Here is an 18,649-nt window from a genome sequence, read left to right on the forward strand (position 1 = left end):
AGGGTCAACTCTGTAACTACCTCTCAACAGTTTAAGTCTCAATCATATCACCTCTCCTATCTACAAATTTTCAGTCCACATTTCCTCAGCTGATCCTCTAAATCTCAACATAATAGGTATAGAAATACTGACAATGCATTGATGTTTTATATAAAAGCCAGGAGTATAAGGAATAAAGATGAATTTGTAGCATTAAGAGCTTCAGCCAGTCAAAGATTACTGTGATCGGTGAAACATGGTTAAGAGAAGATAATATATTGACAAAAATAGAAGTAGAACAGTATAGCATATTTCAGTAGGATAGTAAGAGCAAATGCAGAGGTGGCGTATTGCCTAGATAAGTGATGAGTTGTGTCCTCTCAGAGGGAGGATTTGGAAGGAAGTGGCACTAATGTTTTTGAAATTACATAGTGTGAGGTGGGAATGGGCTGGACAGGATATTTAGCAGGATGTTACTAAAGGCCAGGGAATACACAGTTTGAAGGGTAGGAAATGTTTAGGCAGTTGAATTTGGCAAGTGCAAAATGAGTGAACATTAAGGAAGATTTTAACTGCAGCAGTATAAGTTGGTAAGGGGAAACAGCATGTAGTACAAAAGGGAATGGAATTTCTGGAATTCTTGGACAAATACCTCAGAAAACGTAACAGAAGGAACACAAAGCACAAAAGTTTTAGATTTCAACCCAGCATCAGAGAACCTGACTGTAGCTGTAATTTTATTCATATGTATCTACTGCATTACTTGGTTTGGGTTCTGTAAATGCATATTGTTACTAGTTCGTCTCTATTTATTTATGCAGTAAATAAATAGAGTAACCTTTGTAACCTTTGCTATGATGCCATATGACTTTTGCTGTTCTCATGCCAATAAACCATAACCCAGACAAAACATGGAACTTTTTCAAGCCAATTCAGGCCTCCAATAAGCAGAGTGATGATCTCACACAGGGTGACGAAATTCATTTTCCACCTAAAGAAATCGCAAACATCTATGCCCACAGCAGGATTTGAACCCACGACCTGTTGGTTGGGGAGCAGGTATTCTAACCACTTGGTGAACCAGGCTGGCATCTCCACATGCCTATTCATCCTCCAAGTCAGGAATGCATGGTTACTCACACCAACAGGGGCAAGTATTCCATCTCAGTCACAATCAGATCCTCTGATGCTATGCCCAAATCCAGAACTCTCAATCTTTGTTCCCTCCACCACATGCTGCCCAAGATAGTTGTCCCTCAAGAAGTTCAAAAATTCAGTTCCCTTATTGCTGCATGTGGTTTTCTTTACCCAATTTATATTGCTATAGTTGAAGTCCCCCATTATGATCATCCACTTTGCACTTGCCAAACTAATTTGCCTAAACATCTCTTGCTCATCACCAGCTATATTCCCTAGTCTGTAGCAACATTCCACTAAATATCTTGTCATATAAACATCTATCTCACACCAATATATTCTCAAAGCCATTAGTGTTATCTCTACTGTGATTCTCCACCCTGAGAGGGCACGCATAATTCATCTGTTATCACGAGTAACACTTCACCACATTTATCCTCCCTATCCCCGAAATATGCTACCACCTTCGATTTCAATCCCTGTTAGAACATCCTCCTCAGTTAACCAAGTTTCACTGATACCAACAACCGTTAGTGCATTGATAGTATTCTTATATTCATTATTACTCCCATCATACTTCACCTGGCTTTGTAATATAGTGTGCACCTTCTCATTTCTCAAGCCCATATCCCCACATGAGGTCTACTACATTCCACATGTGTTATTCTAGTTTCCATGCCCTTAAACACTCACTCACTCAGAAAACAACAGTATCTCCAAATGCCTGCATCCCTCTGTATTCAAATGAAACCCATCTCTTGCATATAATTCTTCTATCCTCAAACATACTCCACATATTCTAGACCTCTTTCCTATACATTCTCACTATCATCTCATTCATTATTACTGCTCTTCTCCACCACTTTGCATTATCATACAGAGTAGCATGCTCACTATCTTTCCTTGGACACATTTCTGCTGCAAGCACTCCTCTGGCACTCTACTCTGCACATCCCAAATCATCAAATCTTCATACATGATGCTCCGAACAGATTCATTCATCCTTCTCCCACTAGCATCACCGACTCTTACAGCTTCCAATATCTTGGGATTTCAAATAGATTTTTCAAGAAATGAGATATCCTTTCAATTATAACCTAAGGACGTCATCTCCATAGTATCAAGAAAACATGCACTCTCCAAGTTAAAGACAGTAAGCATCTTTCTAAGATAAACCACACATGTTCAAGAACAACTAGCACTTCTTTTCATTTTATCTGTAGAATATGGAATCAGTGTAACAGTTCTTTGGCTTTCTCCTGGATGAAAGCATTTGTAATAACTATTAGCATACATACTTAACTGAAACAGAACAATCTTTTTCCCCCCTATAATATGCAGCTGGCATAAGAATAACTTTCAAAAGCATTACTCTGTAACTTAATGTTTAAAAAATATCTTTAAATGTCTCCATAGTTCAGTTGGAAGAAAAAAGGGACATGTGCCTTTTGAATGGAAAACATATGAGCTCAATTTTCATGATAATAAGAAAGAATCTTTATATGGGCTTTTTCAAATAAAGGTAAGTTAAACGATCTCATACTGTGGTGGCAGGATTTGACTCCAGGAAATGCAAGTTTTCTTACAGTGACACAAGTAAATCAGTCAGAGAACACATGCATTTAGACAAAAATACTATGTGAATGGTGGATGCTGCAGTGAAGATGGTGGATCATGTGGTGTAGTGCATTCTTGGACTCTATGAAAATGATCGGTAATAATAATAATAACAACAGTATTTCTACTCATCTGTGATTTACATTTAAGCAAGTTTTTTGGAATAGAAATTATATTATTATTATTATTATTATTATATCACACCTCCAGGGAGTTCAAAGACTCATCGAGAGAAGGCATCAACTCTTCATCTCACTACTCCACCAACCTTCATCATCTAACACCAACGCCATCTACCACCGACTACCACCACTAGTGTTTTCACAGACAATCACAAACATCCATACCCATGGCGGGATTCGAACCCCCAGTCTTTTGGCTGGAGAGCAGATACGCTAACCACTCAGCCAACCAGGCCTTATATCAAGTTATTATTATTAATATTACATACTTAATAATTATATTTATTTATTTTATTGTTTGTATTATATTCTATCCTAGCATAAGTAAACAAAATTTTGAGTGTGAAATATCTTCATGAGATGCTGTTTGCATGTAGACTGCAATGCCCTTATATCCAGTTATTATAATTTGAAAGAAAGGTTTGGTCACAAAACATGGACAGTATGTGTCAAAATTTTGTGGTAGATATTTTTACATAAAATGTAATAATATTATTTATTATTATTATTAAGAGAGAGAGAATCTCCATAGCTCAGTCCGTATAGACAAGGCCCTTTGGTCAGAAAGACTTAGGTTCGAATCCTGTCCAAGACATGAGGAACACGAATCTGGTACCTTTCGACTGAAGGTGAGTTAGACGGTCTCATATGGAGGTAGAGGTTTTTTCACCCAGAAACTCTGGTTTTCTGTCCCCCAAAATAGGCAAGCTGGCCCCATAAACACACATCTATAGTCATAAAAGTTGTTCCCCCCCCCCCCTCCCCAAAGCCAGTCTCTGCAACAAGCTGGTTGGTTTCCCACAGTTGCATAATCATAATGGACCTGCACCAAGTGGGATAAAAACGCTATAAAGAGGAAGAAGATTATTACTATTAAGAGTGACTTACAGGGAGTCAGGAACTCATCAAGAAACTCATTTACCTGTAATCACTTATTTCAATGAAATTGTAATTATTAAATTATACTGTATTTATTACACAGTAAACTGTAGTCACTCTGTAATAAATGAATTTATTCATAATAAGTAGTAATAAACATTGCTATTATTATTATTATTATTATTATTATTAAAACAAGACCTCATGGAGTCAAAGACTCATCAAGGAGGTCCTTTTATCTTACACACACATCTCATCATACCGTGTCTTAAACACATTCAAACTACTTGCAGACACCACGCTCTCAGGCAGGGCATTCCAATCACTCACAACTCTGCACGAAAAAACCTGCCTCTCACTCCCTTACTCACACCCTCCTTATACAGTTTCCAGGGATGACCTCTGGTTCTCCCCTGATCTCCCACTATGCTCTGTAGAACTTCTCCACCATTGATCCTATAACAACCCCTTACCAACTTGTAGGTCTCTATCATATCTCCCCTCTTCCTTCTCTCCACGAGACTCTGCAAATTACATCTTTTCAATCTTTCCTCATACTCAACATTCCAGAGGTCAGAAACTACCTTAGTCATTCGCCTTTGGACCCTTTCCAACATCTCTTCATCCTTCTGAAAACCCGGTGACTAAATCTGGGCACAATAGTCCAAGTGTGGCCTAATCAAAGCCTTATACATTGGAACAAGTATCTCCCTACTTCTACATGTCAGTGTCCTCCGCATCATTCCCAGAAGTCTTTGTGTTGTCTTCACAATTTTGGCGATGTGTCCACTAAATTTTAGATCCTTATCCACTATCACCCCCAGATCTCTTATTTCCTCTACTTCCAACAATATATTCTCACCAAGCATAAATTCTGCATCCCATCTTTGTTTTCCAAATTTTAAAACCTTACATTTTGCAACATTGAACTCACATCCCCATTTGCTTGCCCAATCACTCAATTTATTCAAGTCTTCTTGCAAGGCCACAACATCTTCACTACTCTTTATGGTTCGTCCCAACTTTGCATCATCTGCAAACAACTGAATATCTCCATCCAAATCTTCATCAATATCATTAATATATAAGTTAAATAGTAATGGCCCTAAAACAGACCCCTGAGGCACTCCACTAGTGACTTTCCTTTTCCTGGATATTGCACCCCCATACACAACTTGTTGATACCTATCAGATAGCCAGTCTCCAATCCAATGCACTAATCTAATATCCAACCCCATCTGCTCTAGTTTGACTATCAACTTATCATGAGGTACTCTATCAAAAGCTTTTGCGAAATCCAAGTATATTACTGTGTATCCTTCTCCTCTGTCCAAGGAAGCAGTCACTTTATTGTAATAAGTAAGTAGATTACTAAAACATGACCTCCCTTTAGCAAATCCATGCTGTCCATCAAAAATTATACCATTGTTGCCAACCCAACTCTGGATCCTAGTTCTCACAAGCTTCTCCAACAACTTAACCACAACACCCGACACACAGATAGGCCTATAGTTTGATGCTTGAGTTCGATCACCTCCTTTATGAAGTGGCACAATCTTGCCCTCCTTCCACTCTTTAGGAACTTCACCAAGTGCAAGACTCGTATTAAAAAAATATGTCAAGGCAGGTGTCAACTCTCTAGCACACTTCTTCAGAATACGTGTTGATATATTATCAAGTCCCACAGCCTTATTTACATCTAGTTTACTCAACTCCCCAAACACCTCTTGCTCACTTACAGTCAGTCTCTCCTCCCCATCATCAACTGCTCTTAATCTCTCCATGAAGTCACATTCACAAGATTGAAAGATCTTTATGAATTGCTCATTAAGTATCTCCACAACACATTCTGCAATAGCTGTCTTTATACCATTTCCTCCAATCAATGTCATCCTTCCATAATCATTCTTTCTTTTGCTGGCTACATATCAAAAGAACTCCCTAGGATTATTTTTGGCTTCATTAGCTAACTGCTGTTCATACCTCTCTTTAGCTACTCTCACCAACCAAGTCACCCTCCTTGCCTGGTCTTTGTAGACCTCATGAAATTGGTTACTTCCACTTCTCTTATGCTGTCTCCACAATGCCTTTTTTTTTCTGTATTGCATGCTTAATCTCTTTATTCATCCATCTCACACCTACCTTATTTAACCTTCTCACCCATGGTATACATTTAGACATTGCATCTACTAAATAGTTTTTGAAAATCCCCCAAGCTGCATTGATCTCTTTTCCAGCTAACTCCTCATTCCATGCTACATCTGCAAGCTGTCTCCTGAGCTCTTCATAATCACCCCCCTTGTAGTTCCACATATACCCTTTTTTCACAGGGGTCCTTGCACTTATTAACCAACATCCAGTGGAGTCAATATATTCATCTCATAGAAGGTCTCAATCCACCAGCAACATAATTATCATGTTGAACTTTAAATCATTCACACTTCTAGCCTTCATAACCCACTGACCAAAGCATTGCAATAACATACCATTCTCATGCAAAAAATTCGTCTCACTTTTCTTTGCCATATCCTTATACACTGAGGGATGGCCACTTACTCTCAGCCCTCCAATTCATGCATAATCTCTTCCATATTAATAATGTAAAATTTCCTAAAAAACTTAACTGTCTTTATCATAATACTTCTTTTCTACCTATTTCCACTTAATTCTGAAATTTGCATTTTCTCAACTTTTCCCAAGTATCAACATTCTAGCATGATATTCTCTTAGTGAATAATCTATAGACCCAGTCCAGTTTCTTCATCTCAATGGAAACCAGGTGACTACATTTGCACACAGCAGTACTTGAGTGGTCTAGTGAAGGCCTTATAGTAGTATGGCCTCCTTTATTTATACATATGATTTAACATATCTTAGTCATTGTTAGATATCCTATACACTGCAAGTGTTGCAACCTTTGCATCACTTGCAATGTACTTCCTGAACTTCATGCCTCTATTCTGAATCTCATCCACCTCCTTGAGCACAGTTTCTACCAATACAGTACACAGTCCTACACATCTTGCAAAGTGTATCTCCTTACACTAAATGTATAGATGGAATCACACTCCTCCATCCAAGTTTTAAAAAAAAGTTTATTGCAATATTTTTGAGGGCACTTGATATCAGCTCACTCCTTATAACTTTTCCCAGTTGTTCACCATCAGTAGATTTGATATTTTACAACTAATAGCCTATCCATCTGACTACCTATCTCCTTCAGTTTGTACCCAAAGCAGGAGGTATTCTGTCAAATACTTTTGCAAAGTCCAAGAATATCACTGCATATGAGTTCCCTTTATCCACAGCACATTCATTACCATTTCATAAAATAGCAGTTAACCAAGTTTCACACAAGACCAGGCCTTTAAAACTCATGCTTACAACTCTAGAGAAGCATATGCCTGTCAACCCGATAATATATTCTGTTCCTAACCTTCCAAAATCTTAACAGAGCAGGAGGAAAACATCTGTATTTCCTCCCTCTGCTCCTTTTGCAAAGCTCGTTAAACAGCCAATTTAATAGTACAATCAACTCTTTTGCACATTCCTTGAAACAGCAGTGATAACTACTTCATTTATCAATAACTTGTTTTTCACTTTTTCTTCTTATTCACCTGTCTCTTAGTAGACTTTCATACACTGTCTGTGTCAGATGTATCCTTAACATTTCCTATGTTCCATCAACCATTTTTCTAGCAGCTAATCACTCCATCATCTTCGTTACATTGACTACAGACCTCACCTGCCATAGAGTTCCACGAACACGAGTTCTGAAACTTCTCCTTGCTCATCCATCTCATTCATGATCACTATCATCAATCTGTGGCAATGGCCATAGCTCATTTCCAACTATATCCTCTGATGTCATAACCAAATTCAACACTAAATATGTATGAATTTATAATGTTTCTGAGCGTGTGTGTGTGTGTGTTACTCAGAAAAGTTACAAATCACTTTCTTTGCTTCAGACAGCTTCTCTTTAAAATCAGTATCCCCCCCTATTAAAATCCTCCATTAAGATCAGCCCACTTGTTTACACATTTCCATTTTTTAAACAGTCAATGCTCTCTACATTCCTAGGTTTTATAACAGCATCCTATTAGATACATAGTATTCTGTTTATTATAACCTCAAACTAAACAGCTTCAAAAGCACATTCACCAATATTTTCCATCTCATACTGAGCAAGAACTCTGATCTCATTAACAGTTATTCACTTCGCTTTCTCTCTCTCCTTTCCTCCAAAAAAGATACTGTATCTCTCCATTTCTATTTCCGCCGGTATATCATCTCCACTTGAACCAAGTTTCACGCATGACAGTAATCCTTGGCCACGTCAACTTGGTTAAATAGTGGTATAACCCTTCCAACACAACCTCTCAAGAACAAACTTTTATTTGCTTATGCTAGTGAACCATATTCATACCATAAGTAAGGATGAAAACAATTATAAAAGTTCTTGTCGAGTATATGTGATTCATACTGTATTTTCCATACAATTCCTTTTCACAAAGTACATTCCATAACTATTTGTTTGCTTTAGTTGGTAATATACCTTATATGCTGCCATGCAAGATGACTGGGCATATATGACAAACTCAACAATTTCTTTTCTTCAAAATGCTTATTTTGTGCTAAACTCGCCGTGCAAGACGACAAATTTAACACTTAAGCTGACAGCTTTTTACACATTACTTTTATTGTTTTGTTTTTTTTACTTTAACAGTAAAGTAAATGTAATGTATAAATATAAAACATAAATCACAGCAAGTATTTTCTTCTTTATAATTTATGAAAGGTTTCTTCCCGTACAAACCGATAGGCAATATTGTTTATAATTGGCTTCAGTTTGTATATTATAATTTCTGTGACCACTCCCGGTAAGACTTCGTTTGGTTGATTTTCTTCATTTATTTTATTTTACAATCGAGACAAACCGTATAACCCAAAAAGCTATCATGCACGTCTAGAGCAGGATTTTACAAACATCCGAAGGATGATTCGAACCCACAACCTGTCAATCGAAGAAGGGGTTATGCCATCTGCTCGGCCAACCAAGTTGGATTGGTTTATAGTATTTTGGCCCAAGAATAGCAGAGGTTAGAGCAATACAGAAGGCACTGTGATAAATTAATAAATAATATGTACTGTACAAAATAGCAAATTATATATATATGCATGAGTATGTATATGGCTCAGTTAGATTACAAAAAATTTCATTCCTCTCTGGCGCTAAGTGCTGGTTCTCCACCAGAATATGACAAATGATGAGACACGTGTTGCATTTTTTGCACATAGGTGGGTCATCAGCCCGCAGTAAACAATAATGTATAAGATGACTGGCAAGAACAATTGTCTTCTGTTTCTACGTTGACTAAGCTGCCAATGCTTCCTGGCCTGAACACAGTGGCATAGCTAGAACAGTTGCCGCCCCTCTCAATTCACACCAAAAATATTACAAAAAGTCAAATACTACAATTTAGTTCCCTATACATCAAAATGACGTATAGAGAAATAAATTAAAACACTATAATAAATTTAGTTTAATCCTTTATCCAAGTGTGAGCAAACAAAGTTTACACCTGAACAGTTTATTTTTGAAGTAAAAATTTAATTTCAACATTCTAAAATGTTATTTTTTCTTGCTTTTCTGTTAGCAAAATCGTCAATGACATTGGCGAAGTCTATTTCATGGTAATGTAGGTAATTCTTAATCAAATTTTATTTTAAAAAAACTCCTCTCACAACTAGCAACACTTACAGCAATTGTGAGGAAAATTTGCAGTAGTATTACAATATTTGGAACGGAATTCTCATGACTATTTTAGAATTAACTGCAAAAGTTCAAAAGGTTCAAAGTGCCGCCCGGGGTGGACCGCCTCTCACCCCCCCAGCTACGCCACTGCCTGAACACAACCATTGGGTAATTAGCTTTGATCTTTATAAGCTGTCAAGTCGATATATGGAGAAAGTATGAGCAGGTTTCGTTAGAATTTAAATTGAAAAAAAAAATTAAGTGATTACTCTGCGGAATACATTTGCTAGATATAAACATTTATATACAAAATGTATTAATATACTAATACATTAACATTCTAGTTGACATTATAAAAGAAAAATACCGATTACCCTAAAAACAGTTTTCGCTATACCCTTTGGTATTAATTTGGTCTAGCTACTCACTGATGAAGCCTCAAAAAAGGCTGAAACCGGTCTGGGTAGTGACCTCCCACCATAATGTAATAACAGCATACATTTCCTAGGAAATGTGTTTTTACATCATGGAAAATACCAAGAATAGCGATCAGAACTTTACCACCTTTGCTGAGAGTTCCCCGGTATTGTACTACGTACCAGGACTAATTGCATTAGCTCACGCTAATAATCGCCGATACTTTTATAGTATACTATATTCGGCATGAAACTCTCTGATTCCAATCTTTGAGTTTCTTATTCGGTTTTAAAACAATGTGGGATTTAATATTCCCTTAACTTAAATAATACTTTTCAATACGTTTTATTAGTATATTTTAATAAAATGTTCTTCACTTATTCCACACATTCATTATAAACCTTCATTCGGAATCTGAAACCGTGTTTTCGAATTTATCATTTTCACTGTCTATAACATCACTAGACGATGTTTTGGATCATTGAATTCAAAGGTTCCGATTTTATACAATGAGTATAAAACAAATTCATGTTTCATTTTTTTTTTTTTTAACTTCAATTATTTTCAATGGCAGTTGGTAGCGATGATGCGAAGGCAATTTATGACTTTTAAACAGAACATGAGTTATCGGATTTTATACCGAAATGGAACGTTGACCCTCTCCGAAGCGCGTTTCTTCCCCTTTCACCTTTTTTTCCCCCCAGCGAAACAGACAAACAACCAAAAGGAGTACACGCATTTACAAACATCGCAGAGTTTACTCAATTAGTTAATTACTAACCAAGCTACTTCCTTCTGGAATTCCACTGGACCGAATACATTAATGAAAGCTGGATGGAATTTATTGTCCAGTAGAATCTTTACCACTTCCAAGTTCTACCTTGTTTCCAAAAGAGAGGAGAGAAAACTTTATATTTGTTTATCAACAGAACTAGAGCTAAATAATAATAAAAATAATAAAAAATTAAATCGGCATTTTATTGTTCTTCATTAATAGCGATTACAGTTCTTTAAGATATGACTACTGTATATATCCAGTGTGATGCAGCAGAGGAGTGGCGTGCCGGCTGCATTATTTCGCCGTGACTCCTCATTAGGAGGAGACCCAATCTCCTTTCCATCTGAATCAGATGGAAAGGAGAGATAGATAGATATATCCAGTGTATGTTAGCTGGTGACACCATCAGTAGGACTTAATAAAAGGTTTAAACTCAAAATGTTTAGTCATTTGTGTTTCAATCTTTTATTCAGTCCTACTGATATTGTTATTTGATTTTTATTTGGAGAACTTGATCCACATCATTGTTGACCAAGTGGCTTCATCATCACTTAATCCGGAAGTACACGAGTGTGATCCTTGCTATAAATACATTGCTTGGAAAGAAGTGAATAGACACCATAGTGTGAGGAACAAACAGCCATGGGACCCACTTTAATAAGACATAGGACCACCTTTTGCTGTAGTGACTGCAGCAATCCTACGGGGTACACTTTCCACAAGCGTGATAGCGATCAGTGAGAATTTTGTACCATTCTTCCTGTGGGCATGTAATGTAATGCGATCCTGGACTGTTGTGGGAGGGACATCCCTTGAACTCACCTAACATTCCAGTTCATCCCACAGATGTTCACTAGGATTGAGATCAGGGTTCTATGGAGGCCTGATGTTCATGTCCACAAATCACGCAGTTACAGTAGTAGTAGTAGTAGCCTTATTCTTATGGCGCATTGTTTTGCTGAAAGAGACAATGGTCAGTTCTGTAGAAAGGCCACAAAGTAGGAAGAATTGCATTGTCCATAATGTTGAGATACCTTATGGAATTCAGTGCTCGTGCAAACAGAGGTCAGGAAAAACCATCACACTGCCACCTCCGAATTTCATAGCTGAGGTTACGCACTCTGGTAAGAGACGGTCACTAGGCATCTGCCACACCCACACCAGTCCATTAATTCGGTAGATTCGTCGCTCCATAACAGTTTTTCAAGCTTCCACATCCCACTGTACATGCTCTTTGCACCACTGAAGATGACGCTGCATGTTGGTTCGGATAATGTGGAGCTTGCATATTGCAATCCTACTATGGAAACCCACGTTGTGATCCTCAGTTCTCAATGTTTTTGTGCAGATTCTTGTTCCAGTCGATGCCGGAACTCCACATTCAACGTGTCTGCCGGTGAATGTTTTTTTTTTTTTTTACATATTATCCTTCGTAGCACCTTACTTACGGTCACGTTCGGTGAGTGTGGTGAGTCGTCCAGTGCGGGTAGCACTTACAGTTGACTCCCTGTGCTCCCATCTCAGTATGGTATCACTGACTCTTGACTTGAGATGGCCCAGTTTGTCGAATAGATAGACTTGCAATATGACATCCTATCGCAACGCCTCTTCCAAACTCCTTCAGTTCCCTTGTTGCAGCCATATCACCCAGACACAGTTGTAGTGACTTGGGAGCATCACATTCCTCCAATTTATACTGGCTACAAACACGTGACTCATTACATGGCACGATGCACCTTGCCCATGGGGGTGCCCATTTACTTTTTTCCAAGCAGTGCATGTTGACCTAAGAATACTAGAAAGGGATAAGTGTAAAACTCACGTGGAGACGTGGTAACTCTAATGTTAATGTAGGGGCTCCACTGATTATATTGTGTGCCCTTTGGTAATATTAGCAAAAGATCACTTAATTAAAAGGAGCATAAAGTTTAGTAGAACTTTCATGCTGCCATGGAATTACACAAGTAGATTACAAACAGCTGTAACACTTCAGATCTATACCTTCTCAGCTATCTAGATAAATAACTCATTCTGGGACTTTAATAACTTCGAATAATAATAATAAGCTCCCTCATTCTTCAAAATTTCGATAGAACTAAAACAACCTCGCCTACTCCCTATAGGGAATAAAAGGCGTTAGCGGAATTTTTTAATAATAATCCGAGGTTCGGACCCATGACCTACCACGGTGTTTCTCAAACTTCAGATATCCGCGTACCCCTTCTTAAATTTTCATTATTCCTAAGTACCCCTAATTAATAAAAAAACAACTTAATTAAAAACAAATAAATTAATTAAAAGTAATAAATTAATTTAAAATAAAATATCTATTTTATTTGAATTTATATGTTCATGTAAACAAAAAATATGATTTCTTTTTAATAGAACAAAATTTGGAATAGGTTCCGCTTCATTTCCTGTCCATGAAAATCCACATTTCAAGTAATTTATATCATACTTATGAAGATTTTTCATCTTCTTCCTAGTTGGTTCTCTAGAGATGTCAGTGGACACACTCTTATCAATTTCATTTGATCCAGATGCAATATCAACGGTTTCTTGTTGCTTACAGCTACTTCTATTTGCTATATTGCTCTCTTTTGGGGGTTTTATAAATCCAATCTTTAACCAATGATCCATACGTAAGAATTTGAAAGCTAAAAAAAAAAAAAAAATACCGCATTTACTCGAATATAACTCACTTCCCCCCCCCCCAAAATTAAAGCTAAAAAATCGTGTTGCGAGATACTGTGCGGGGATTTTCGAAAACTAAAGTTTTCAGAAAAAAAACTGAAAATGGTGCGACTTACCAAGAAGCTTCTACTCGCTATCGCTACTTTTGGCATTGAGAACAGTTTCTTTGTGTGCATCATCAAAGTCATCTACCCAAATAGCATCATCTTCTTTCCCATTATTTCAAGCAAAATTTAACAGTAATTTACAAGACTTGAGATACGTAGAGCAGCTATGAAGAGGTGCATATGATTGGTGCGGTATTAACAAAAGATCGCGCGAACCAAAGACAAATTGGCATTTCAACAGTTGGGTTGAAATGCTAATTTCCTACAACCGAATTCCATAATATCTCAAACACATTCACTATATATTTCTAAGTTTTAACACGTTAACGACGGGGTGGTGTCAAGCAAAACCATATGTTGCCAGTGGAATATATGGTTTTGCTTGGTCTATACAGCAGTTTCTGTTAGATGGGGGGGGGGATGTGTCTTATTAGTGCCGTTATTATCCCGGTTGTCTCTAATTGCACTGTTAGTTGAAAAATATAATGACTCCTTTAATTATGCATAGCCGGAAATTGCCAAGTAATCCCCTAATGACCTTTCGCGAACCCCCGGGGGTAAGCTTACCACACTTTGAGAGACACTGACCTACCAGATTGGCTTTTCCACAATTTTAGCGTATGGAGGTTAGTCTTGTGTAATCGTGTCTATAAATTTGATGTGTTCTCCAGCCCGGTTTTCTAGCAATTGGATGAACATTTGTAATTTATACATTATCATATTTTGATATCAAAAGATAAATTACTAATTGATTTCCATTATTTAATAACTGTTAACGATATTTCAGGTGATGCGAGTATAATATGAAAAATTCAAAATATATCTTTGAAAAAAAATGCTTTTACTTAGCGAAGTGGCATTGTTATCGCTATCCCTCGTCCAAAATGTTGCAATACCCCTCCTCAAAGTGCGTAGCATTACAAATGATTCCTTATCAGTAGGGTTTACATACCAGTCAATTTTAATGCCAATATTTCAGAAACAAACATTTTTCAATGAATTTTGATGACAATTGGGTGCAATAAGATAAGAGAAAAACAATTAATTGAATTCATATTTTAAATCAAACTTTTATTAAAATACCAAATATTGTGACAAGAGATTTTTAAAAATACAGTTTTTGTTTCCGTACATATTTGATTAGCAACAGAAAACGACCTTTCGAATTCTGTTTTAGGGCGCTGTTGTGCTGAGATCGTAGCAGAGGAGTTGCAAGTTTATCCGTTTGTTCTCTCGTTTTCAAAAAATCGTATTTCCTTTTTTCAGCCATATTTTCTAGGTTTTGAATTTTTTGGGGAAGGAACATTTACGAGTTTGGTTAACTGCTGACTCAAATTTATCTTTTAATGACAATTATTATTGTTACGTGACATCTCCGGGGGGGGGGGGGAGTGATGGGATTGAAGGACTCATCGTGGGAAGGCACATCACTCCCAACTCACCGACCCTCTTCCCTAATTAATCCTCCAGCTATACACAAAGAAGCTATTATCATAGAATCCATAGCGCCCAGTTCCACCCACCACCACCACTGCAACTTCTGTCTCCATACGAGATCGGCTAACTAACCTTCAATTGAACTATAAAGATTCCTCTCGTCACGATGAGAATCGAACCAAGATCAGAATCAAGCAGTTTCTTATTGTGGAAAGAATAGCGGAACACTAATGGCCTATTCCGTGTTAGTCTTCCATGGTTGAAATATATTCATCATTTTCTGAAAGAGAAAGACGTTTTATTAAACAAAGTATAAATTTTGCTGTAGCATCTTTATTGATTCTTGGAAATAATTCGCTGTCATCTTATGTTCCGCTTTTCAAATATGTGATAAAAGTGTGATACGCTTCTGTGAAACACGGTTTCAATGGATATGCAATTCACTAGCCATTTCAGAATTTTGATTATGCCAAGAGTTTCCATCACATTTATGGCAGCATTTAAAATTAAAAAGGAATTTGTATTTTTGCGGCATAGCGTATCTTTCGCTAACTTTATAAGCATTAGTATAAATATAGCTGCAGATAATAACATGAAATGCATTCTCACGGAAATTAATACTTGAATGCAAATCAATTAAAGCTTTCTGCACGCAATATCTCAGGTCAAAAAATCTTTCAACCATGGACAGTAACTATTCAAACGAATGCTGAATCTAACTACAAGGCAATTTTCTTTACAGAGTGATTAGTGTATCCACTCTCCCATCAAGAGGCTTCGGGTTCGAATCCTGCCGAGGGCATGGATGTTTGCGATTGTCTTACTAATTCTTTGTGGAAAGGGCATGGATGTTTGCGATTGTCTTACTAACTCTTTGTGGAAAGGGCATCTGCGACCCTACCGCTTCTTCTAGCAGAAGGCTTCATTCCCAAAACCAAGTGAGATAGAGGAGCGACCATACGGCATCAAGATGACGTCACATGTGAATAAGTCTGCTACAATAGTCTTTCATAAATATTTTTGGTTGGCGAGCTTCTAAAACAAACTGCTTGTCATACTTTCGTTACAGATGATATAAACAATTGTGATTCAAATTATGAGGAATAGTACATGTAAGACTATTTTCTATCATTACACTATCCTCATTTTCATCATCATCGTCATTTTCTGGCTCATATTTTTCAAAATTGCTAAACTGAGATTTTTTCTTCGTTTGTTGACTTATAATGTGCATCTGATACTGCTAAGTACTAGTTTACTAAATTTCGTTTAGTTTACTTCGTTTAGTTAAGTTTCGTTTACTAAATTTCGTCACAATTGCGTCTTTAGAAAGACAGAGAGACCATATTCACCCCCCCCCCCCTCAAGCTTAAGCAGAGGCGTAGCTAGGGAGGTGCAGGGGGAGACACTTTGAATCTTTTTGAACTTTTGCAGTTAATTCTAAAATACAGTCTCGAGAACTCGTTTCCAAATATTGCAATACTACTGCGAATTTTCCTCACAATAGCTGTAAGTGTTGCTAGTTGTGAGAGGAGTTTTTCTAAATAAAATATATTAAGAATTACAGTACCTACATTACTATGAAATAGACTTCGCCAATGTCATCGACGATTTTGCTAACAGAAAAGCAAGAAAAATAACATTTTAGAATGTCGAAATTAAAGTTGTACTTCAAAAATAAACAGTGTTTTAATTTATTTCCCTATACGTCATTTTGACTTTTTGTAGTATTTTTGGTGTGTATTGAGAGTGGCAGCAAAAGTTCTAGCTACACCAGTGAGCTTAAGTAATACTTTGTTGGCATACTGCCGTACACATGTACTAGTTTAGTTTTTCAAAACATTACGCTAACAGAGAACATTTATATTCACGTACTATTGCGTATTATGTCCACTTGTCAAAAGTCAGACTAAGCTTTTAATTTCTGATCTAACTTGAGCCATTTCGTTTACTCTGTTTATTTATCTTATCTGGTGATGAGTATGTCTTGAATCGCCGTTCCACATTGTTATAAAACTACCTCGCTAACAGAAACATGCTTTTAGACTTTTATAAATACAACAATCTCTGAAATTATTCATTAACACAAAATATTTGCAATTTCTTTTGTGTGCAACTAAATCAAATTTGAGTTTCATGTTTTCAGATTTCCATTATATTTGCCTTACATATGACGATCCCTCAGTTTGAGATTCAACAATATTAATGATTTATTGTTAATACCGGGGGGGAAATGACCAAGATCTCTGAATCTCGGTATGAATAGTAGGTAAGCTGTACTTACCAGCTACTCATACACCGAATGCCAATAAATAAATAATTCATTCATTCAAAGGATCAAAAAAAAAAAAATTGTATATCAATAAATATATAATTCGAGTAAATGAATTATTTTATCGACATATGCTTTTTAACTGCAGTATATGTATTATGCAAATTCAAAGATAGTATGATAAGTCGATCACTGTTTGTAAATTTTATACCTGATTTTTTAACCCATTATTTTTTTACGTACAGGATAATGAAAACGATTTTTCATCTTGTGTAATAGGAGTAGTGTTTTAAAAAAATTCATTTTATCCTTTCTTGTTCCATGCTTTTAAGTATTTTTTAAAATAAATGAATAAATAAAACGGCCGGAAGCACAAGTTATCTTTTTTTTTTTTTGTTACATCTGGTTACTTTTTTGAGGATATACACAAATACGTCACTTTAGTCACGTGATTCTTCTTCGCACATGAGTGTGCGACAGGTGTTATGATTTTTCATTTAACGTTAAAAAAAGTGCTAAACAAGGGTTGGGAGGGATTACTACAAAATTACGGGAACTTTTTTTATTACTATTTACAAATGGTGAATTATATAGCTTCTGTACAATTCGTCATTTGTATATCATAGAATAAAAGAAATATGCAGATTATAGCCAACCGAATCGGAGTTCCCACTTCGTTCGATATCTTCCCAAGGAAATGTTTATTTTTAGTCCATTAAGTATTGTATTATTTTGAATGTTCGAAGCTTAGATACGCATGTATTCATGCCGCACTTATGAATAGCACCTTAAAGAAAACTTACCTGCTGACCCACCAGAAAATATTTGCATGGCAGCATGCTTGGCCGCGTGTTTGCGTTTCTGACTGTCCATGGCTTGCAATTTGTGAATGAAACTAACAGATCTATAATGCAGTATAAAACTCAACGGCTTTCATAAAGGTTTGCGGAGTATTAAGAGGTGTGTAAGAAAGCAAGGTCACTGTTCGATGTAGTATGCTTCTGCGCGAGGTTAGTGAGCGTCAAGCTTTTGCAACAGCAGTTTCGTCTAATGTGGGGGTACAGTTAAAATAAGCGGTTTAAGATAAGCTTTTAGCCTTAACTTACACGCGAAGTTTGGAGCCTAAAGATAGTGATGACGTCAGAGCTAATCCGTGTGATGGTATCTTGTTTCACATCAATCTATTGAATTTATTTAATAGATAATTTATTGAATTAAGATCTAGACAGGTCAGTATCATGTTTTGAAGAATCGATTTGCAATAAAAAAAATTAAGAACATAAGCACTAAATTATCGCGTTTTCAGTTAATGAATTTATTTATAAATATATAAATCTCTCTAGAAAACAAGGTTGAGTATGTTGTCATCGTCTTAAGAATGGCGCCGTCATT

At 36.6% G+C, this 18,649-nt stretch overlaps 1 protein-coding gene across 3 annotated transcripts in view; it reads right to left on the reverse strand.

The window, feature by feature from the left end:
• LOC150101336 (mitochondrial 2-oxodicarboxylate carrier) overlaps positions 1-18,300 on the reverse strand; it is a 223,235-nt gene extending 204,935 nt beyond the window's left edge. The window contains exon 1 of one of the 3 annotated variants that reach the window (XM_090400214.1): positions 18,061-18,300. In XM_090400214.1, the coding sequence (XP_090256340.1) occupies positions 18,061-18,130 (70 nt within the window). In that variant the 5' untranslated portion in view covers positions 18,131-18,300. Of the gene's footprint in view, positions 1-9,926; positions 9,994-10,151; positions 10,206-18,060 lie in introns of those variants that run through there. The other 2 variants (XM_090400216.1, XM_090400217.1) reach the window with 2 other exon arrangements.
• Positions 18,301-18,649: the final 349 nt, after the last annotated feature.

This window comes from Typopeltis vanoorti, chromosome 11 (genome assembly GCF_054136105.1).
Source record: "Typopeltis vanoorti isolate ZY-2024b chromosome 11, IOZ_Tvanoo_1.0, whole genome shotgun sequence".
In the NCBI taxonomy this organism is placed as follows: Eukaryota; Metazoa; Arthropoda; class Arachnida; order Uropygi; family Thelyphonidae; genus Typopeltis; species Typopeltis vanoorti.